This window comes from Chenopodium album, chromosome 11, assembly GCF_948465745.1.
Source record: "Chenopodium album chromosome 11, dcCheAlbu1.1, whole genome shotgun sequence".
NCBI classification, from domain to species: Eukaryota; Viridiplantae; Streptophyta; class Magnoliopsida; order Caryophyllales; family Amaranthaceae; genus Chenopodium; species Chenopodium album.
Window position 1 is genome coordinate 14,638,487 of NC_137844.1, and position 24,746 is coordinate 14,663,232.

General features: G+C 35.7%; 1 protein-coding gene across 1 annotated transcript; it reads right to left on the reverse strand.

Annotated features, from left to right (window-relative positions):
* Positions 1-19,898: 19,898 nt before the first annotated feature.
* On the reverse strand, positions 19,899-24,130 carry LOC145568632 (palmitoyl-acyl carrier protein thioesterase, chloroplastic-like). Its single transcript, XM_081628061.1, has 6 exons — positions 23,586-24,130; positions 22,687-22,820; positions 22,474-22,587; positions 21,504-21,681; positions 21,269-21,337; positions 19,899-20,305 (listed from the first exon to the last, which is right to left on the reverse strand). Exons 1-6 carry the CDS (start codon positions 23,994-23,996, stop codon positions 20,063-20,065), a joined length of 1,149 nt encoding a protein of 382 aa, XP_081484187.1. The 5' UTR covers positions 23,997-24,130; the 3' UTR covers positions 19,899-20,062.
* Positions 24,131-24,746: the final 616 nt, after the last annotated feature.

Consider the following 24,746-nt stretch of genomic DNA (forward strand, 5'->3'; position numbering starts at 1 on the left):
CTAGGTCCGACTCGAGGCGTCGCCGAACTACTTCAGGTGGTCGGGGTGGTCGTTCTGAGGCCGCAGCGGTAGAGGACTCGGCGTCATCACCGGAGGAGGTTTCGACCGTTCGAGGTGGGATGGGTGGTGGGACGTTTGAGTTTGGCTCGTCGTCGCAGCAGCCTTTGCAGCCTCGGCCTCTTTCCGTCGGGTTTCAGGGTGAGGTTAGGTGGCCTGGCCCTGAGTTGCAGTTCGCGCCGCCTGATGGTTCAGGGGACGATGATGGACATACTCCACGGAGTAGGACATTTTTCGATACATTCGGCATCCCTCGCGACTTGCGACCTCCGGCGCCATAGCTATACCTGTGTTTATTTATTTTTGACTTTTGTAGGACTTTGTCTATCTTATTCATATGACTCATGTATTAGACACTTGTATATATATGCACTTTATTATTTATTAACATTTTATTTGCCTGATTTATTATTATGTAACAAATGTGTTGTGCATATGAGTGTGTGAGAAAGTGTAATTTTTGCGCGAAATTTCCGTCATTTTTAATATTAGTGGAGGGTATCGACTCTCTCCCCCTAAAAAGAAATAAAAAAGAAAAATGAAGGAAGAAAATATGATAAGCCTAAAATTAATTAAGCTTAATATGATATATGATAATAATAATAATAATAATAATAATAATAATAATGATAATGATAATAATAATGATAAAAAGGGTATATGAATAGGAATAGAACAGTAAGTCAAGTCAAAGTCGAAATCAAGTACGTAAAAACACGGTTTCCTACGCGTACTAGGTGTCGCTGCAAAGAAATAGACTGGTGCCGCGTAATTCATCCTGTCGCCACGCGACAGACGTTGTCGCCACGCGACAAATTTGTCGCCTGGCGACAGACGCGCTTTCCTGATTCCTACAGGATTTGAAGTCTGCCATGAAAAAAAAGTTATAAATAGCCCCCGAATCATCCGTTTACTGCATAATTTAACCAGTTTATTAATTAGCCAATTAACTAGAAATCACGCCTTTAGCTAAAAAGAACTTTTTGTGGATACATGGATGAATGGTGTCGTCATCTAACTGCTAAAGATAAAAAAGCATTAGATATTTGTCATATGGGGGGTATGTTTGGAATCAAGGGGATGAGTCTTGACATTGATTTTATTTATTCTGCCATAGACTATTGGGATATTAATACTCATTGTTTTAGATTTTTCCATGATGAAATATGTCCTTTACCGGAAGAGTTTGGAGCCATTATAGGTTATTATTCCACAGGTCTTGCGGTAATGCCTAGAATCAATGAATATTATTATAAAGATTTTGAATGCTTTTTTGATTTGAGGGGTACGGCTTTAAAACATATAGTGCATGGGAATATAGTTGATTTGACGGAATTTGCACATTATTTTTATGATAATCCTAATCCCGATTTCCGTGTCTATAAGAGAAGGGTTTTTCTTTATTGCTTGTTTAACCAATTGCTCTTAGTTAGTGGTAATGATAATGAAGGTCAATCAATGATTATATCTGTTATAGAACAAGTTGAATCTGGGAGAAATCCAATGCCGCTAATCGTTGGAGAGACTATGCTATGGTTAGATGCATTAAGAAAGAATCCGAGAGCACCGTTTCGAGGTTCTCCAATTTTATTACAGGTATGAAATAATGCTATTTTTAATTTTCCAAGAATTAAAGAATATTATTTTACACTGTAATACTAATTAAATACATATGTTACAGATATGGCTCATGGAGAGGTTAAAGCTTATTAATCCTCCTGACGATATACACACATATGTTCCAAATTGCATAGTCCGGCGAAAGAAACGATTTTTGAAAATAGGTCGCCGTGAGTGGAGCAAGGTGTTTGCTGCCGGTGACTTTACCATAAACTGGATTGTTCCTTGGTGGAAGATTGAGGCAATGGTTGGTTGTAGTAACCAAGCATATTGTCGTCTCCCGAGCTTGTCTAGATTAACCTTTTATTTTCCTTGTAGAGTTATGAGACAATATGGTCTTGCACAAACTATTCCTACCGGAGATCTCCGCCATCCTTATGAATTTCCCGTGTCACAAGAGATTGAGCGTTTTGACGGATACTGGAGGGGTAGGCCCTTATGGGAGGTGATTACTCATAAGGAGCCACCTTGTTTGTCAAATAAGGTGAAACAATGGCTTGATGGAAGATTCCAAAAATCTCAAGTCAAAATCGAGAAGACCAATGTGAAGGATCGTCTAGGTGACAAAAAGATCCCTGCTAAAGAACGTCTAGGGGAAAGGATTGAATTCAAAACTCCTATTATGCCAGGAAAGAAAAGTGCTAAGAAAAATCAAGGAAAAAGAAAAGTTGACTCTACAAAGAAGGAAGTTTGGGTAGAGAAGAAACATGGAGTTCTAGCGGAGGGAGAAACCATCTATACTAAAATAGAGAGTAGATCTTCTAATGGTTGTCTCCTAGCAAAGGTTATGGATCAAGAGGAAGAAAATGAAGACACAAATTGGAAGAGAATCAAGAAAGAGAAAAAAGATTAGAGCATTGCTTTTCCTTTGACTTATTAGACAAATTTAGTTTGTTTTAGTTAATTTTTCAGCTTTTATTTTATCAATAATGTACTTTCTTTATTAATTAATAAAATTCCAGCTTTTATTTTAATTAACTTTCAATTAAAGCAATGAAAACAATTACAACATTTATTTTTCGGAGAATTAATTCGAGTACGGAAGTCGAATAAATTTCCAGAATATGTGAAACTGGTCTAGACACTCGCAGAATACTAGCGCTGCTATCTGATTCACTGTCGCTGACCATTGGGCTCTGTCGCCTGGCGACAAAATTGTCGTCTGGCGACAGAGGCTATCGTCTGGCGCCAGTTTTGAGACTTTGCAGACATGCGTTTTTATTTCGGGGATACAGAATTTGAAAAGATTAAAGCGGCCGCATCCTGTCTGGGTTGCCTACGTATCCGTTAGGAATCAGGCCAAACATAGCTCTAGCCGAACCTCGCACAAGTGTGTGTATACCTCAAAAAGGTCTTTTAAGGGTTGTAATGTGGTTAGGCTAAAGGTTAAAGAAAGAAAGGGATAAAGGCTCAAGACCCTGAATAAGCCCCCAAGGTGTGCAACCATGCTTTTGAATCTTTTTTATTTTTATGCTTGAGGTTTCTCATTTTTGAGCTTTCTCTTTTTTTTTTCTCTATTTATTTTGCTTTTTTTTTTATAAGTGTGGGCAATCTCGATCATGCGGTCTACCACTCACTTGGCATTCATGTTTCTCAGGCACGGTACCGAGCACTCGATAAGAAACGCAATCTGAGACATGTTTTTATCAAAGATATTTTTATATCCAAGACATTGGAACACTTGCCCTTTTGTACACTTTTATTCATTTTTGCTTATTTTTATTTTACTCTTTTGAAATCACTCAAGCTTTCATATTTGGAACTTGCATAAGTTACAACCATCCCATCCCAAGGTTAGTAGATGTGGGTTGAAAAAAGAAAGGTCTATCGTTAGACTAGGCTCAAAGTGGTTTATCAAGAAAAGGATTATATATTTAAAGGGTGAGAGATATGATATGGCTACAAGGGGTGCCTTAAATCATTGGTATACCTTGTGCTTAATTCGGAAATTTTTTTTTTACAGTCGGCGTTGTTTTGTTGTTGGTGCGTTGTTGGAGTCTTATTTTCAAGTGTTTCCATTGCTTTAATTATTTCTTTATCATTTTCATCATTAGTTAAGCAATGCTCGTCATCTTTAGATAAAGAAGAACAAGAAGAATACGGGGAAGAAGACATATTATTAAATTCAGAAATCATTACATCAAATAAAGAAATGTTCGTTGGGACTTGATTGCTAACTATCCTAGGAGTAGAAGATGAGGGTGCTACAACTAAAGACTTAGAAGACTCGATAGGGGAAGACTCTAACTCAGACTCTGACTCAGACGATTCTTCGAACATTGGTCCTTGTCCTGAAATCTTCTTTCCATTTGCAGTGGTTATCTTCACCGTCTTGCGCCATCCACGCTCTTGATCTTTTATTGGAGTGATAAATTCGGAGGGGTCAAAACTTTCACTTTGGAGAACCGCTTGGATAAGGTCCATAGGTTTATCAATGTCTTTAAGGTAAACATCCTCATCGTCACTGTCCCATACTCTATTAATCATGGCATCTTGTGGAAGTTGAACTAATTTCTTCTCATCAATCAAACGTTGAACCAAGTCCTTAAACTTGAAGCATTGCTCTATTGTATGTCCCCCTGATTGACGATATGTACAATAATATTTGTCTATTCTTTTCAGTGATTCGAATGGTCTTGGTTCGAGAGGTTGAACTTTTCCATTCTCGAAGAGCATTTTGAACATGTTTGTGTATGACGTCCCAATTGGAGTATATTTTCTATTATTCTTTTTGGGAGTGTCAATTACTTGGAGAGAAAAAGGTTTCTTTTGTTTATATGGGGGTCTATTTTTAAGTAACTCATTTTTCTCTTTTATAGCCTCAAAGGTTTGAGAGATCAACTTTTTCAATTCTGTCAATATTAATGTCAATGCCACTACTTCTTGCTTGGTTGCAGGTTCCTGGCCATGGAATTCGAGAGCATCTTCGAAGATTTCTTCTTTAATGGTCTCGATAGGCTCTATGAGGCTAGATGGATCCTCTTGGTTTTCTTCGTCGGAAATAGCTAAGGAATCCGACAGCGGTGCGGTATTGATACTTGGTTTCTTACTTGCAGGAGGCAATGGGAGCTTGTTACTATCGATCAAGTCTTGAATGGCTTCCTTTAGTCTCCAACAATTTTCTGTAGGATGACCCCTACCTTGGTGATATTTGCAATGTGCATTTGGGTTCCAGCTAGCCGTTCTCCTTTTGACAGGTGGGTCCCCAAATGGTCCAATAGGAGTTATAAGACCTTTTGCATGTAAGCGATCAAATGCGGTGTCATAACTCATACCAATAGGAGTATAATTCTTCCTAAATGGTTTCTTTTGTGCTTGATTATTATTCATTGCCAAAACTTCGTTTAGAGGAAAAGTGCTAACATTATTTGAGTGGGTAGATTTGGATGAAGAAGGATTGTCGTTCTTCTTATTTTTCCAGCCACTACTTGAGTTGTTATTAGCAACTTTTTGTTTAGCAAGGTCATCTTCAATATTAATTCCAATATCATATACAGCTTTGAAAGTGTTTAAGTTGCTTTGGTACTTAAGGTGCTTGGCGTATTTTTCTTGGAGGTTCTTAATGAACATCCTAACGGATTCTTTTTCACTAGGCACTTCAACCATTTTTGAAGTAGTTTCCCTCCATTTATTAAAGAAGGAGGTGAAACCTTCATTTTCTTTTTGTTTTAGCATTTCTAATTCTCTATGATCGGTTTCAACTTGTATATTGCATTTATACCTTTCAATGAAAGCGCTCACAATGGATTCCCAACTAGAGGTTTTTTCTTTATCAAGTGAAAAGTACCACTGTTGACATACAGCTTCTAAGGATAATGAAAATACAGAATGAAATTCTTTTCTATCTATCCCCTTAATACTCATTACAGTTTCAAAAGCTCTTAAATGAAAATAAGGATTATCCATAGCCTTGAACTTAGGGATGTCATTGGGATTGAACTTTTGTGGGAGAAGGTCCTTATCCACCGAGACCCCTTGGGAGCTAATCTCTTGAAATCTAAAGTCGCTGGACAATTTGCCCAAGCTTTCCTGGATTAGGTCCATTTGTTTTTGTTTTTCAGGATTACTTATTTGCAGCGATAGGTTTTGCAGCATTTCAGCCAAGTTGGCTACCTGTCCCTTGACTTCATTAAGTTCTTCTTGACTAGTCATTGCCTTCTTAGCTTTCCTTTTCCTACCGACTGGTTTGTCAAAAAGTAAGACTTGAACAAAAGTGTTGTCCTTGATTAAACGCCCTTCCTTTCTTGACCACGCGCTGTAATTTAAACCATATTTGTTTTAATACTCGACTCTAATTGAATTGACTTTATGTTCAAAAGATTTAAAAGAAAAAGTGAAAAAATGGGGTATATATTTTAAGGGAATTTAGAAATTGGAGGATTAATATCCGACTTACCCCCCTAAAAAAAAATGACGGAAAACACGCATTCAAGACTCTCTAGACATGGTCATAATGTGACAAACATGTTATGTGTGTGCTTTATGTGTATGTGAGTGACATGCTTTGACTACTAGTGTATGACCATGGGACTTTAAGTGCCTAAACTCAATTAAAGACTTAAACATGGTTTGAACCATTAATAAATCGATTAATCCGATTAGTAGACTGTTAATTAGACTCGTTGTAATGACTCGAGCAAAAGAATTGGACTGTCGCTAAAACAACAGGACTGTCGCCACGGTTTAGAGCCTGTCGCCAGACGACAAAATTGTCGCCAGGCGACAGACACTAAACTGCAGCGCCACAGTCCAAATTCCTGCGCCATTGCTGGAACATTAATCTGGACTGTTTCCAGTAATTTTACTCTTAATGGACATGCCTAAAGTCATGCTAAGTCGAATTGATTAATTTATTAGCCTTTAATTAATTAATTAATTAGACAAAGTCCTTTTAGTCATTAGCCAATTTATTTAGTCTTTAACACAAGTCAAACAAACGGTTAACACGTATATAATAAATACAAGCAAGGGTGCACAAGTAGTTCACATAGTCACAAGATGAGTTTGCAACCTAACCATGGCTCTAGTTCTCTAAAGTTCGAGGATATGGGTTAAGTAAAAAAGGTCCATGGTTAAGAATCCATATACATTGCACACAAGCCTACCGGGAGGGTTGGAGCGAATGGACAGGATTCCGCGAGTGCGTGATGAAATCGGACTCGACTCCATGGTTTGGTGGATTCACAAACATTACACGTACCCAAATCTGAACTTTGCACATGATAGTGGAATATTCCATTGGGCAGGTGAAGCAGGAACCCCCAGAGGGTTATTTCCATATGTAGAACACATATGTGTTCAGAAAAGTGAGAAAAGGACTCAATCAATAAGAAAAATCAAGCCAACAATGCTAGAAATGGTGAAAGCAAGAAGGCAGACCCCTGGCTCGGTATTGGAAGAACTTGGCGCCAGACTACAGGGACTGTCGCCGCAAAAAAGCTCCTGTCGCCAAGCGACAGAACTGTCGCCAGGCGACAGAAACTTTTTACGGGCGACAAGCCCTGTTTTCTAGACGCTAGTTCCTACATGCCTTGGCAAGTTTCTGTGTTCTTCGAATTTTCCAGATTTCGCATCATCTTTTCGATTCTAGTCATGAAAGATATTTCTCAAATTTCCTACGTGTAAAATTCCTATGGATTGACTCATGGGGTGCTCCCATGAGGACCTTTTAATGCATATGACAATAATGTTAATCAAATCACGCACATGAAACACTTAGAATTTTTCGAGTCTCATCCGCTCATTCTAAATAATTGCCAAAATTAAATAAATTTCAGGAATATAAATAGAAATCCTCCCCAGTGGAGTCGCCAAAAACTGTAGGGAATATTTCAAGCATTATGATAACCCCAAACTTGAACCCCACTGTGATCATACACTAAAGTACGGTGGCGTTCGAAAGGGAAAGACAAAGAGCAAAAAGAGTCGCCAACAAGTTTTAGGAACTTGTAAACCCAAAAGACAATCCAAAAGGACCATCAACTACTCCATAAGGTCTTGAACCAAACAGGGTCCGGGGATGAGGGTACGAATCCAATCTACAAAAGAAAGGACCCGCCCTATAAAATAGGCCTCTACTTTGTTCTGCTCGTATTCATGTGCGCTTTTCGTATAACATACAAACATTATATTAAACCTACCCTGTTTAATCTATGTTGGTTGAATATTAATGCACAAATAATACTATTATTGGCGATCACTTGAGTTAAAATCACATTAGCCTAAACAAAATTATTAATTATCTTATTAAGCATGATTTCAAGTACAAATTCCCTTTAACAATCATAAAAGGTGTGATCAAACAATAACAATAAAATAAAATAAATATCAAGCAACATAATAATAAACAATAACAATAATGATAATAGCATGATAAGGCATAATAAAGCTCAATAATAATAGCAAGATCCTAGGCATGATACTAGAAAGATTAATAACAAACCCTAGCATGTCACTAAACAATAAAGATCAAAGCTTCAAACCTAACATGGTACTAACATGATATTAGAAAGAGCAAAGGCACCCTAAACATGATACTAGAAAGCATAAAATAACATCCTAACATGATACTAGGAATATTAAACAATAATAAACATGCTTTCTACATTGAAAGAGAGTAACAAGATTACATACTTTGAAGCCTCGTACCTCTTTCTAATAACAAAATACACAAGTTAGTAACTTCAATGAAAATAAATAAAGAATAATTAAAGAATTAAATTGAAATCAAATTAAATAAATTTTAGACTAGTTTTGGACCAAACCCTCAGAAATATCAACCTTGCACGTCTGGGGCGAAGGCAACTTCGAACTTGGCTAAGAGACTCTAAGTCTTGTGAATGCGGAATATTGTTTGTAAAAAGGTAGTTTAGGAAGAGAGAGAATAAATTAAGAAATAAGGAATAATTGAATGTGAATTGATAATTGTGAATGGATGATCTTGAATGCTTTTTGAAAACAGGGGTTCGGATGCTATTTATAATGAAAATAATCCGGAAAAACATAGAATTTGATAAGGAATAAAACTCCACGCTGTCGCCAGGAATTAACTCTGTCGCGACGCAACAATGTCTGTCACGAGGCGACAGGGTCTATCGCGCGGCGACAGACTTGTCGTTTGGCGACAGCCTGTATTAGCGCGTTTTTCTTCACGCGGAATCCGATCTTTAATCAACTTGATCTACGGAATCCGTACAGAAGATAAAATATATATTTAAAATAACAAAACGATATTTTATTCCAAATAAAAATCTATTAAAAATAATTAATTATTAAATCTAACAATATTTGAATTAAAAGGAACCTTCTAGAAATTTCTAGAAAACTATAATTAATCCTAATAGTTTTAGGAATAATAATTAACATTGGGCCCTCCTCTAGATCATTGGGCCGCATTTAAAATAATTAACCAGGCCCAGTTTAGTATTTTGGCCATAACTTCCTCATTATTCATCGGAATCGATCTTATAATATATCGTTGGAAAGACCTTTTCGAGCCCCATCCAACTACACTGTTATTGGACCTTTATAATGGACCAAACATAAACTAGTTCGGCTATTTTCAAATAAAGTCATTTTCAAAAATAGAGAGAAAAGAATTTTATTAAAACTAAACCGCAACACTTGACTTTCAAACCTCTTTCACCTAATTCGATAATAACACAACGTGAAAGGCATTCATCACTGGGTTTGGTTTTGGGGAGACACAAATGGGTGTCTACAATATCGATCAACTTTTTTACAAAGATGTTATGCATGATTGTGTTGTGACTTTAGTAGTCGAATAAATTATTTGATTATAGGTTTAGCAAAAGTTTAAAAACTTGTTATAATAATCAGAGATTTTGCGTTTAGGAGTTCTGTAACAACAACGGAGCACAATCAGCTTCAACATCATTAAGAATGGTGTTAGCAGCCATAAGAATAATGTAAGGAGGAAAAAAAATTAGGTTGAAGGAACAAGTTGTTCTAATACCATGAAAAAGTTAAGATTGATTGTATTATTCACAAAGATTTACATCCATTTATATTACAAGTCTAGAGCATATACAATAGCTATACATCAGTACGTGTGCTAATAAGCAAAGCAAAAATATACTGTATTGTACAAAGTTCAAAATAACATAATTTTCTCTCCTTGAATTAATCAATCTAAAGTCAAATGATACGAACTAAACATATGCTGAATATCCATTAATAATATTGATTGAGAAACAATATTAAGCAAGTCAAAGATATTATCTCGGAGTATCCTTAGTATTAGTAATAGGATCTTTGATAATTATACATTTTTTTTAAAAAAAAAAACTTAAAATAGGGACATGTGGCAGCCATGGAGCTAATGTACCCTGTTTTAGTATAGTATATAAATAATGATTAAAAATAACATAAATAAAAGAGAAAATACAAGTTTATAACTTTGATAAACAAGAATTGTTTATCAAGTGGTATATATGTAAATTATATCTAACTTTGGTTAGCTATTGTTTTCTCTCTCCTCTTTCAAACTTTTGGTATTTTCTGATTTTCTCTCTCCTCCTTCAACCTTTTATTGTTTTCTCTATCCTTCAATCTTCAATTTCGATGGTGGAAATTACATCTTTTTACTATTTGACGTCGAACAAGTTGAAATCAATGAAGGGAGAAAGCTTATCTACCCTTTAGGGTTACCATGCCCGTTATTCTCAGTTTCTCACTTAATTATTTGAGTTTTCGTTTAATTCCGGCGGCAAAACTGTCGAAAATGGTGATGCGAAGTCGGATTTAATGGAGAAAGGAAAGCTTAGCTACTCTTTGGGGTTAACCATGCTATTAATTTCTCCTTTTGTTATTAGGGTTTTCGTTTAATTTTGCCGGCGAAGCTGTGTCGCCGGACATGGAGTCAAGGTGAAAGTGGGCAGAGATTGGAGGGAGAAGATTTAGGTGGGTGGGAAGAAAAAAATATGAACAAGAGGAAGAAGATGAACATGAAGAAGAAGAAGAAGGTGGGAGGAAGAAGATGATGAATAGTAGCAAATGGAGAGTTAATAGTGTTACATTAGTGTCCAATTTGTCATAGTGGCCCACAAATAGTTTAAATATATATTTTTAATAAAAAAACATAATTTTCAATACAACTTATTTACGAAAATGCCATTTAATAAACATAATTTGTTTATCTAGGTTATAAAGTGGGGCTTGCTTTAAATAAATTAAAATGCAACTATAACAATATTTATTATATTTTTATTTTGAGTATATAATGAAATAAAACATGAAATATGACGAAAGAGTTGATTTGACAAATGAGTATATTAAAACAAAATATTAAACCATATGGGTGTTTTAATGAGTATCAAATTTCTTTTTTATTAATAAAATACTTCCCTAATGGGTAGGAATAATAATCTCGATTTCATGATATTTGGTCATTTTTTTCCCTAAAATATTATAATTATGAAATTATTGGAGATATAACTTAATGAATAAAATTTTAAATAATCAAAATTTCTTACATAATAATCTATGTTGTTATATACTTCATTTTGTTATGTTCTTCGCATTAGAATTAGGCAAGAAACCAATTAAAGTATTAAAAAATAATCTCTTTTAATAATAATAATAATAATAATAATAATAATAATAATAACTACTTTTGTATCCGTAGAAAGAATCTATTATTTAGTAGTTTCATCATTTTTTAAAAATATTTTTATAAATTTACCTTATATTAAAAAATAAATTAATCTCTTAAAGGAATAAAATATGATGTATTAATGATGTGACATACATATATTTATTATGATGTATTTTTCTATTATTAATAGATATAGGAAACTGTGTAATATTTGTAATATACGAAGTAATAGTATTTTATTACAGATATGGAAAATATGTGAATCAAAATTATCACAATGATATAATTTGGTGAGTATTTTGTATATATTTTATAGTAGTAAATAGTGGATGACATTGGGGAAAAAAAATTAAACAGTTTTGAAAGAAAAAAAAAACATCCGAAAGTGACACGTGTCATTCTAGATTTTGTTTTTAGTATTATATATATGGATAGATTTGAATATATATTAAATATTTAATTTGAAAGTAATGTAGGTATTTGAAATAATTTTAAGTGATGTTTTAGAGTATTATATTGGAATACTATCTCATTAGGTGAATGTGTATGGAAGAATTAAGATGACAAAATAACTATATATGAATATATATTTAGAGCAAGATTAGCATTGTTTTGTCTTAAGATTTTTTTCCATGCCACATCATATTTTAATAATTTTTAATATTTAATAATTATGTTAAGACTCTTTAAGATTTAACTAAATTTTGATCTTCATTCCTCAAACTCATTTAAGATTTTGAATAATATTATGATACTTATATTATACTAAAATTCTCAATGAAGATTTTGACAAAAAAGGGATAAAGTTTTTTGGAGGGAAAAAACTGCACGAGGAATTACCACGTGTCATTCCTGGTGTCTGTTTTAAAGTTATGTTATTGATTGATATTACAACATTTACACTTTTGATATTATTTATGTTATTCATATGATTCTCTTTAACCACATTGTATCAATTATGTTTAATTTTATTTTTTAACTAAAAAAAGACAATATAGTTATATGGAGTCTTATTAACATAATTTCAATCAATGTATTATTTTATTCTATCAACTTTTACTCCTTATAATTTTTATCGTTGTATAATAAAAGGTTTTTTTTTTTTTTTTTTTTTTTTTGATGCAAAGCCGGGGGCAAGAATTAAATTAAGACACGTTCAAAAGTACAGAGAGAGTTAGGGAGGTCTGTCCTCCAAAAGTACATCCCGAATATAGTCTGGTGGATCATCTAGAATTACAACTGAAATATCCTGATCCGGAGACTTTTTACAATATTTAGCTAAGCTGTCAGCTACTTTGTTAGAATTCCTGCCTTCATAATAGAGTTTTGCTGCTTGTAACCTATTAAATCGGTCCCTGCAAGAGTTCATAATAATCAGGTTAGCATCCTTCACTACCATTGGATCATCGATACTCTCTCCACTACTTGCTTGGAGTCTGAGCAGACTTCCAAAGCTAACCATCCTTTCTCAATAGCAATCTGCAGGCCAGTAGAGATGGCTAGCAGTTCACCCATGGTAGCTGACTTGATGCGGCATTTCTTCTGGAAACCCAACATCCAAGAACCTGTACAGTCACGAAAAACACCAGCAACACCATACCAATCCCCCATCGAGGAGAAAGAGGCATCCACAGTTGAGCTTAAGGTTAGGTGGAGTGGGAGGAGTCCAGCCTGGTAGCAACGTAGAGGTAGGGTTGATTTCCATAGACAACTTTAGAAGGTGTGGAATTCCCAAGCTAAAGCTTGGGCCTCTCTAAGGGATTTATTAATGGATTGGGTAGAGTGGTTGAATATGCAATCATTTCTTTTGAGCCAAAGAGTCCAAATAATAAATGAAAACAAGGTCTGCTAAGGGAGCTGTAAGTCAGCAAAAGAAGATGGAGGGAGGGAGAGATTGGTGAAGAGCCAATCCTTAAGAGATTGAGAGAAAAAAGCAGGAGGCATATGGAGTAATTCTCACATTCATTTAGCTTGCACACAATCCTTAAGAATATGAAGAGTATTCTCAAGGGTATCCTGATAGTGAGCACAAGCATCTGAATTGGTAATCTTTCTCTTGAATAAAGTTACTCTATGAGGTAACCTATCCAAGAAAATTTTTATTAGGAGCGCTTTATTTTTGACTTTTTGCTGTTGGTGGCCATTTTAATTTTTTTTTTTTTTTTTAATGATTACTAGTAGTTTTTAGAGCTCATGCCTAAGGCCCCGTTCTCTTCACCTTATTTTTGCTGAACTGAAATTATATTTGCTGAACTTAAATTATTTTTACTGAACTTAAATTAATTTTACTGAACTTAAATTATATTTGCTGAATTGAAATTATTTTACTGATTTTCTATTATAATTCTTCTTTAAGATAACTGAATTTTCCTGAATTGAACTTATTTTTATTGAAGTTAAATTATTTTTATTGAAGTGAAATTAATTTTACTGAAGTGAACTTATTTTTATTGAATTGAAATTAATTTTACTTAATATTATTTTTATAATGTGAAGTGAATAGGGCCTAAGTCTGTGTATGAGTCCAAGCAAGGCATGAGCTTCAAAGCCAGTTTGATCCAAAGAGCTGTGATCCAGTGAAGCCCAAAAAACAGCAGGCGTATCTTCTTTTAGGCTTGAGAATGTCATGAAACAACCCCATTAGGTTTTAAAAGGTTTTTTTTTTTTTTTTTTTTTTTTTTTTTTTTTGGAGCAATAGGTTTTAAAAGGTTGATCATATTATGTTGGCCCAGTTTAGGCTAATTACCATTAGGTTGCATTAAATTATGGAATTCAAATTCTTATTTATTTTATTTTATTTATTTATTTTTTTTTTTGAAACGCGTTTAGTGTATTTTATTAATTAATGGACAATTTGTCCATTAGAACATAAGGGGAAATTACATCGGGGCAAAAGTTTTCCCAAACGGAACTAAACACGCAAGGTGATGGGCAACAAAATTCCCATCCCTACGTACATGTGACCACGAAACAAAATCAAAACTAGAGCTAAGATAGAAAATATCATCAAGAACAGAATCAAGATCTGTGAAACGGGTAGCCGCTTTTGAAAGACGAGAGATAGCAAGCTGACAATCTGATTCAAGGATAACAGTCTTCAACCCATAACGTAATGCAAGCTTGATGCCGAAATGCAGGGCCTTGCACTCAGCCACTTCTGGAGGCCAGTAGCCACGGACTCTGCGAACCCCAGCAAACAGCACTTCCCCTAACTCATTTCTTGCAACAGCACCAAGACCAATCCACCCCTCATCCTTGAGACACGCATCACAATTTATCTTCACAATATTAGGAGGAGGGGGCAACCATTTCTTCGGACTCCTGCACTTCTTGCTGCGGACAGCACCATAAATTTGCTTCGAGTATTTGCCGTAGTCTTCAATCAGGCGCACAACTCTGTCACTAACCACCAAGTGTGGTATCTCTTTGTTGTTGAAAACTTTTTGGTTTCTGCGATTCCAGATTTGCCAAAGAAGAGCAGCCCCAATTATACATTTCTTCGTATTGGCCTTTGCCCAATCTAGAAGTATTTCCTGAAAGTTTGCATTTTGATCAGGCACAAACAACTCAGAGCAGTCACATTCATTCCAGAGATCACATACAGCAGGGCAATTAAAGAACAAATGATGTATCGTCTCAGGTGAGTTTGGACACCACGGGCATGCATCTGAATCCCTCATGTGTCTGCTGTAAAGCAAGGAACCAGAGGGCAGGGAGCTAGAGCATAGTCGCCATAAGAAATGCTTGACTTTAGGGATAATATCAAGGCTCCAAATTAAAACCCAAACCTGATGAAAAGCATCTAGATCACAAGATTTGCCAAGCATATACGCTGATTTAACAGAATATGCACCATCATAAGAAAAAGCCCAGGTTAGCAAATCATCCGGGGCTCTAGGACTGATCGGAATAGACATAATACACTTGACATCTCTTCCCACAAAGTGCTTTGAGATAATCTCAAAATTCCAGTCCTTCGTCCTCTCATCAATCAAGTCTTTAACATAAGCAAGGCCATCAAAGGGGGGGGGGGTCAACACCAAACTTCCCTTATCATCTGCTACCCAAGGGTCTTCGAAAATTTTGATTTTTGAACCATTGCCAACTCGCCAGATTAGACCTTCCTTCACAAGAGATTTCGAACCCCAAATACTTCTCCACGAATAGCTACCATTTAAACCAAGTGAAGAATTCAGAAAATCAGAGTTCGGATAGTATTTGCCCTTCATCACTCGCCCGAAAAGAGATTCCGGTTTAGAAATAAGCCTCCAAGCCTGCTTCCCTAAGAGTGCCTCATTAAACACCCCTAAGTCTCGAAAGCCCATTCCACCCAAACATTTTGGTTTGCACAAAGCATCCCAATTTATCCAGTGTACTCTTCTCCTGCTATCCGAGCTGCCCCAAAAAAATTTAGCTGTAAGAGAACGGAGCTCGTCAATCACTCCACTAGGAATCCTGTAAACTCCCATCAAGTAAGTTGGAATAGCCTGTATGACCGACTTGATTAATACTTCCTTCCCTGCTCTCGACAAAAGTTTCTCCTTATAGCCCTGCAATTTCTTCCAAATTCTGTCTTTCAATGCTGCAAACACCATTTTCTTCGACCTTCCAATAACAGTAGGAATGCCTAAGTATTTCTCGTGTCTGTTCACAAGCCTCATCTTCAGTAAATCAACCAACTCTTCCTGCTTCGAAACTTCAACGCCTTTGCTAAAAGAGACCTCCGACTTTTCATAATTAATTTTCTGCCCGGAAGCTACTTCATAAATGTTGAGTATATCAACTATCTTAGAGCATTCCTCTCGAGTGGCCCTTGCAAAAAGCAAACTGTCGTCAGCAAAAAAGAGATGAGAGATTTTCGGTCCTCTCCGACTGGCCCCTGCACCGTGAACAAGCCTGTGATCCGAGGCCTTCTCAATAAGAGCCGAGAAGGCATCAGCCACCATAATAAAAAGATAGGGAGACAAAGGGTCCCCCTGTCGTATTCCCCTGGAAGGAACAACCGAGCCCACCACATTACGATTAATGATGAAAGAGTAAGAAACCGTCGAAACACAATCCATCACAATTCTCACCCAACTCTCTGCAAAACCCATCTTCAACAACAACTGTTCCAGAAAAAACCATTCAACTCTATCATATGCTTTACTCATGTCAAGTTTCAAGGCTATTGTACCTTTTTTCCCCTTACTCCGCTTTTTCATGGTATGGAAAATTTCCATAGCAATCAGGGCATTATCAGTAATGAGTCTTCCAGGCAAAAAAGCACTCTGATTTTCCGATATAACATCCGGTAAAATTGACTTCAAACGCATCACAATAGCCTTAGAAGCAATCTTATAAAGCACATTGCACAAAGCAATAGGACGAAACTCAGACAAAGAAGAGGGGGACTTGATCTTCGGGATTAAGGCAATGTTAGTATTATTAACCGACTTGGAAGAGTTCATACCATGAAGAATACCACTAAGATTACTCAACACCTCATCCCCTATCACGTGCCAAAATCTCTGGTAGAAAATAGCATGAAGTCCATCCGGTCCCGGAGCTTTACAGGGATGCATCGTACATATTGCTTCATATATCTCATCTTTGCTAAAAGGTCGAGTCAGGAAAGCATTATTTTCTTCTGAAATCTTTGGAGTCACAGCCTCCAATACTCGGTCACAATCACCTAGGGACGGCCCCATAGAAGTGAATAGGTTCGAGTAAAACTCTTGAGCAATATTTTCAAAATCCTCTTCCTCCTCTTTCCAAACCCCATTTGCATCAAGAAGGCCCTTGATCTCATTTCGACTCCGTCTTTGGGATGCTTTATGATGGAAGTACTTTGTATTGCGGTCTCCATCCCTGATTTCAGATACCCTCGACCGGAGATACCAATATGCCTCCTGTTTTTTCTCGAGCTCCTCAAGCTTGGTTTCCAACTCTGAACAAAGAGTAAGGTTATCATCCGAGCCAACCCCATTCTGCACATCTCGTAAAGCCTTCTCTAAGTCATCTATTTGCTTGTCTAAATTCTCAAATTTTTTACCACTCCACACCCTTAAAGAAGCCAGCAAACCTTCCAGTCTCTCAGATATGGGACGCCCAGCAGAGCCTACCCACGCTTCACGAACAGCACCTTCACATAAATCATCAAGTAGCCAAGCGGTTTCGAACTTGAAGTTTTTCTTTGCCCCTTTTTCTCTTCTTTTTTGGCCTCTTCAGCCTGGCAAGGATAGGTGAGTGATCAGATTTGACACGCACTAAATGCTCAACCGAAGCTTCTGGGAAAAGGCTGCACCACTCTTCATTCCCACAAAACCTATCAAGGCGTTCCCGAATTAGAGTTCTTTCAGTTAAACCTTTTTCCCAGGTATACCATTGCCCCTGATAACCAAGATCTCTCAAATTGCACTCTTCAAGAGCAGCTCGAAATTCAGATATTTCCCTCCTCTCCGAATCAGCACCCCCCTCCTTCTCTTCATAGCTCAAAATCTCGTTATAGTCACCCCCTACTAGAATAGGCCCCTCGAAAGACTCACACAACTCCCGAAGAAGAAGCCAAGTCTTCTTTTTATTTCCCGACTCAGGCCAACCGTAAAGTCCAATGAACCTCCAAGAGTTCCCATTTTGTTCTTTCACATCACCACAAATGTGGTTTTGAGACATCGAGACCAAAACAAGATCAGCAGAGCTGCTTTTCCAGAACAAACACAATCCTCCAGCCAATCCAATACTGCTTACCCCAATTGCACAATCGAAACCCAATTTTTCTTTGAGTTTTTCAGACTCAATTTTATTGATTTTTGTTTCGGAAATAAAAAGTATTTCCGGGGCATAATGAGAGCACCATCTTTTAAGTGCCTTGACTGCCCGAGAGTTGCCCACCCGTCGGCAGTTCCAACATAAAAGATTCATTGTTGTTCGCGGGGTTGGATCATTCCAACTCCCGCTACTGAATCAGAAGCCAATGTACTGAGTACACGAGCTCGTTTTGAGACCTCATCAACCTCCATCTCATCATCCTTCAAGCATTCCTTCCGTTTTCCACACTTACTACCTCCAACTCCCTCAATAACACCACTGCCAGCAGCGCCCTCCTTCCTAAGCTTAACACCTTTCCTAGCCAACCCCTTTTTTGAAACAGCAGACACAAATTGAAACGGTACAACAGAAACAGAACTCTCAGAAACAGGGGTCAGAGTTGTCTCAGGAGATTCTCCACATGGCAGTTCATCATTCACAATTGGAGAGGATAGGAGCATGTTACTTACAGTAGCAGGAAGCGAATTTAATTTTTTAGGCGGTGACTTTGTGGAATGATCCTCCATCTCCTGGTCAAACTCTTTCTCATTATCTGTCATCTTTTTATTGCATTCCCTGCTTACTGCATCAGGCTTTGGAACAAAAAGAGCTCTTCCACAACCTTTAATTTCCTCGACTTCATCAAGCATCTTCTGTCTTCCTTTTCGCGGAGTAGCACGAAGCCGAAGGCTCCAACCCATACCTTGACTCTGTTCATCCTCTGGGCAGTTTAAACAATCTTTTTCGCTATGACCAATAACTCCACACATCAAGCAAAAAAATGGTAGTCGTTCATATTTTAGGCCAATTTGAATCACACGTCCATCCTTCCCCTTGATGTTTATGAAACGCCGCAAAGGTTTTGATATGTCAAGGTTTATTCTTACTCGTCTAAATTTGTCAAGTCCAAAGTCATCTTGTTCAATTTCCAAGAGTTCTCCCATCGAAGCTGTGATTGCTTTAATAACTCCATCAGAACGCTTATTGAAGGGCAAATTCTCAAGCCGAACCCAGAAGGGAGAATGGGTTGGCTTCACATCTGATGGCTGTTCGTCCCCTGCAACCTCGCTTATAGCAAGCAAATTATTTTCGAAGCACCAAGGTCTGCCTTCAAGAACCTTCTCACGATCCCTCCAATGGAAAAATTGGAAGGCAAACAGGTTTGTTCCAATTACTCTTATCACAACTCGCTTCGAAATCGACCATGATTGCGCCATAGTCCGCTTGAAAGCGTCAAAATTATAACTACGATCTGTGATTAATCTCCCCACCAACATTAGGGCAACGCGTTCCTCCGACTCCTCAACATCAACCTCACCAACATCCACAATTTCATTCTCCTGATCGAAAATTCGTAATTTTGAGCACTGGTTTGCTAGATCATCAGCCATTGCTACCCGGAAAACCTCTCTCACAAGGTAGGGCAAACCTTTCTCACGAGGTAGTTTCGCTCCTCTCTTTCAAGGGAGTTGGAAATTGTTAAAAAAAATCCTTATTTATTTTATTTGGGTACATCGCCGGAGAAGAAAATGAATGGTTTATATAAACACCTAAGCTAAAAATTCCCGTCTCCTTGTCCTTTGTAAATACTGTTGTTTAACTGGTCTGTTTACGTGAATGAATTAAAAATAAATTTAAATTCTAATTCCTTTCATTATCTAAATTCCTAATGATGACACACACAATATAATGTATCCATCCCTTGTCTTGTTACTAAAGTATGATAACGTAAGAGGTAAGAAAGCTAGTAGTAGCTTAAAATCATGCTGTTTTATTATATATTTAAGCACTCTTCTCAATATTATCACAAAAAACATTAGATTACATATGAATTGAAGTTAACATAATATTGTTTAAAATCTGTCTCCTTACTATGATCATGGATCCGTTCATACAAATAACCTAATCTAAAATCCAAAAGGAAAACCAATTAAAATTATAAGAAATAGAATGCATCTCCATTGTAATAAAATTTAAATTTCAAGGTTGTTGATCTATCATATTTTTAGGAAGCCATTTTGTTCTAGCTCGAACGATCTCAGCTCTATCATCTTGCATACGAAGAAGATGAGTGCTTTCAATATCTTTGGAAATGGTAGTTAAAGGATCACCATTTTTCATGGTAGTCAAGGATTCAAGTACGTTGGCTTGCCTACATTCACGTCGGTATTCTAGTGTCATGCTTGTCATGTCGTAATCTTGCAACACATTCAATGGTACACTCTGCAAGCAAATTCAAATTTTGGTCAGCCCATGTTAGATGTCATTGTTGCCTCATATAATAATTTCATAGTTGGAAATGGGGTTAAGTTGTTTTAAGTATGTAGACTCTGCATAGTTGGCCTATACAAGATTTTTATTTGTTGGAGAGAGTATGTGAAAAAAATAAATTGAAACTACCTAAACTAGAGACTAAGAACCTACTTTAAGAGCTAGTTCTATCTTGTAACCATGTTCACCATTTTTAAAACAAGGTGTAGTGGTACTTGTTTAATAATGGGCCCAAAAATTTAAAATGGGACAGTTTCTTGAAACATACTATTTATGGATCCAAATTCGGCACCATGGTCTACTTGTTTTGGACATCAATTAGTTTCAATAATACCATGGGATATCTATATCTATATACTAACAAGAATAACCACGTTTTACATGAATATACAGTAATTGAGTTTTTTTTACTGAGATAAAAATTTAATTGTTGCACATAATATAAAATGGAGATAGTAATATAAAATATCAGTAACGGAAATAGATCACTAAGATCACGCTCTCTTTCTTCATCCACTCTCACCACCACACCACTAACAATCAGCCTCCATCAACAACTTACCGCCACCACCACCAACCATCAACAACCACTCCTACCACGCACATTGATCAACATTTTCCATTGAGTGCATAACCACTCCAACTATCACCCACCTTTTATCCACCAATATTTGCCAACAACCACCTGTTACTCACTGTTCGATTCCACAACCATCATAGTTGTACAACTAATTATTAATATTTTTATCGTCTAACCTCTATGCCTTTGTGGTGGCGTCCTCAATTGACATCATTGTCATATTAAATAACAAGTCAATTATACTTTAAAATAATTTTCAATCATATTGTTGTGATTAGTTTAGGACAGGAGGAGCATACATTCGAAAGCATGAAATTTAACATATGAAAACCTACCTCCAAAATCCAGCCAATGTACTTAACGTTGTTTACGTGCTGGTTAGCATCCATATCGTTCCATCTAGGCTGCATTTATAACCAAAAAACAATATAGTTATATCATAGTTATAGTAATATTATGAATTTTTTTGGCGAGTTTAACCATGTATATGTATATATATCGCTCAAAATTCTAATATAGTATAAAAAAACAAAGTCATGACATAAAAATTTCCGTTGTGATGATACTTACCGCTAAGCCAGATTGGATAATATCAGCAGTATCATCAGTGAGTTTGTTGATTTTATCAGGATCATCATCTCCATTTGCAAATACATATCGATTTAAATAAAAGGGTTCAACTTCCTGTCGAACTTCATCTGGGATTTTTGATAATCTCCTTGTTTCCCTGTTCATGGTCACCCATGTACTGCCAATTTTGAATGTAAATCAACAAAAATCAAATAAACTAGACAAAATAATAAAATTAATAATAACCTCCACAAAATAAAGTAATTAAATTATCAACTACTCAATATGAGTTTACTTCATTTTTATTAATTGACAATATTACCCCTATCGATATAATGATTAAAATACATGTTAAAAACAATCACAAAAGATTACTTAAATGTCAAATTTAAAGAAAAATTTGTTAGAAAAATCCTTTTAAAAATATGCCTTTTTGTTGTAAATGTCCTTTAAAAAAAAAAAAGAAGGTACAAAAGGTCTTTTTTTCTTACTTAGGCTGTGGAGAGTGTCTTTTATTTGACCGAATTCCAGCCATTGACTTTTTAATTCCCGATTAAAAAAAAAGTCACGTGTTTTGCACGTAACCGCTTGAAATCCCTTTTTCCTCTATTTAACCTTAATTTCTTCATCACCAACCTCAATGGGAATCCTATTTTATGAAAAGCAATCATCAAACTCCAATTCTAGTGCCTCACAACTCAGACTGAGGGTAAACGGGGTTGGAAGGAAAAGATTTTAAGTGGTGCACGATACTTTTTTTGCTTAGGAAAAAAAATCAATGGCCGGAATTTGGTCAAAGGATCCTTGCCATAGCCTAAATGCGATAAAATGACCTTTTGTGTCATCATTTTTATAAAAGGACCTTTACAACAAAAAGGCCTACTTAAAGGACCTTTCTAACAATTTTCCAAATTTTAATTCATGAAAGTTTAAATTAATATGAATGGAGGGAGTAAGAATTAAATTTTACCTTGTTGCTCGAGTTATGATATTTTGAGTTCTATAGTCTCGAATTATCCAATCTCTACGCATTCCATTTTTGCCAACTGCATCAACCCATGTATCGATTTCAACTACATCTCCCCTATAAGTTATATAATTAATCATCTTTCTTGTCAATCATCAATTTATAAATTAGTACTAAGGGATTAAATAGAAGAAAGAAAAAAACAAAAAATCATACCATGAGCTATATTTGTTTACTTGGACATGTACTCGAGTTACAACCCAAATGAGTTTCCTAAGGCTCATCTCTCGTGTTGCACCAAACCCATTTCCAGCTAGTCCTGAGCTTGTTACATGATTTAAAGCCGTTTCCTGCAATTTTTTTTTTAAACAATTAAAAGATTAATTGCTAAGCATAGTTTAGATCATAAACAATACAAGTATATAAACTTACTCATTACTAAAAACATTATCAATCTATATTTAATCTTCATCGAACATTAGTTTAATGGGACAAAATCTTCTAGACGAGACTTAATCTCTAATATTGGAGGTTACTCTCATATACTTCGTATTTAACCAAGAAATAAGTTGGTTATTATTGCGCTAACTGTCTCCTATGTCAAGATGACAGTAAATCTAAACTGGCCATAGATCAAATTGAATGACTCGTCATTAAAATGTAGGAAATTTTGCAAAAAACCACCTTTGAAAAAAAAATATTGTTTAAAACACCACCAATTTTAAAAATTTTGTTGCAACTTACGACAAATTCAATGTAAAACAATTAATAAATTTTGCTAAAAAAGTGGTAATTTGCAACAAAATTTTCAATTGGTGGTCTTTTGCAACATTTTTTTAAAAGGTGGTTATATGCAAAAAAAAACAAGATTTAAAAGGTGGTTTTTTGCAAAATTTCCTAAAAGGTAATTTGAAAGAATGTCATCAATTCCAATAAGGCTAATTTGTGAATCAGACTCCTAGCAACTAATGAGATCTTGATTTAGTGGTGAAAATTGAGAGTCTATGTATAATATGTCATAGGTTCAAAACCCCCGACCTATTTATAACTTGTATCATTTTTTTAGATGATCATGCGGGACAAAACAAAAAAAAGGGGGTTAGAAGTTGACCAACCTGTAATAGATTCATCAAGGTTTCCATAGTAGCAGTCTTATCTGGACCGATTTCATAAGATCTAATTATAAAAGTTTGCTTATAAACAAACCTTCCTTCCACAAATTTTCCCAACATACAAGTTTGTGCTAAACCCTCCTCTTTATACTTTATAACTTCACATTTCTTCAACCCAACGTATGATGTTTCACCAACTCTAGCACTACCATTGATCTTCTTCCCATTTACCACATCTATATTCGGCCGAATCCTGTTGTACAATCGAAACGATTTCGAGCCATCGAAACAATTCTTATTGAACCCATTTACACTAGAATTAAAATTACTCACAACTTCAATATTTTTCTTTCTTGAATGGAAAAGTTGAGATTTTACATAATCAAAGCTTGTGCTTTTAGCTGAAGTTGTCATATTTTTGGTGCCTTAATTTGTGTTGAAAGAAAATTTTTATTTTTTACTTTTTTGGGTTAATGAAAAATTGTGGTAGCATGAGAGCAAAAAAGACGGGAGGTGTATGGATTTTTGCGTTTTTGAGAGGATAAAAATATTCAAATATTGATGGGAAAATAATTAAATCTTGTCAAAGTGTATTAAAGATGTTAATGAAAATAATTAAGACAAGAAAGACAATTTAACACATTGTAATGCGGTTGTTTAATAAAGTTGAACGAATTTAATAAGTAGCTCAACTACTATATTGGGTTGGCGGGAAATTATAGATTACACGACATATTACGCGCTTATATATTTATTTACTTATGAATTGTTGTAATATGTTACATACTAGTAATAATTAGCGAATTTGCAAGTTTGGTCGTTTAGATAATAATGTACGAGTATTTTGAAAATAAATTTTAGGTTTAGATCAACGACTTATTTGTCCAAAACAATACTACATGTTTGTGATGCATCATGCATGCCTTTGAAATTTTACATAATTACATTTGAATGTGTTTATACGGATATTTATAAAGTGTTTGAGTTTTGTAAATCTTGGAATTATTTAATCTCCGGTCCAAATTTTATTTCCAAATATTTGGTACAATATATGACCAAAAATGTCTTCTACTCAAAGGAAAATTTGATAATTTATCTTTATTTTAAGGGGTATGGATCGAACCCAAGTCACTCTTGAAGGAGATGAAGGGACTAACCGTTCCT

What these genes read in the sequence shown, in the direction of transcription:
- LOC145568632 (XM_081628061.1), bottom strand. Translation starts at nt 23,996, where the DNA reads ATGACAACTTCAGCTAAAAGCACAAGCTTTGATTATGTAAAATCTCAA. An exon ending in CCTTGATGAATCTATTACAG is followed by an intron (nt 22,821 to 23,585) that starts GTTGGTCAACTT and finishes AAAAAATTGCAG; the next exon opens with GAAACGGCTTTAAATCATGT. An exon ending in GTAAACAAATATAGCTCATG is followed by an intron (nt 22,588 to 22,686) that starts GTATGATTTTTT and finishes TATAACTTATAG; the next exon opens with GGGAGATGTAGTTGAAATCG.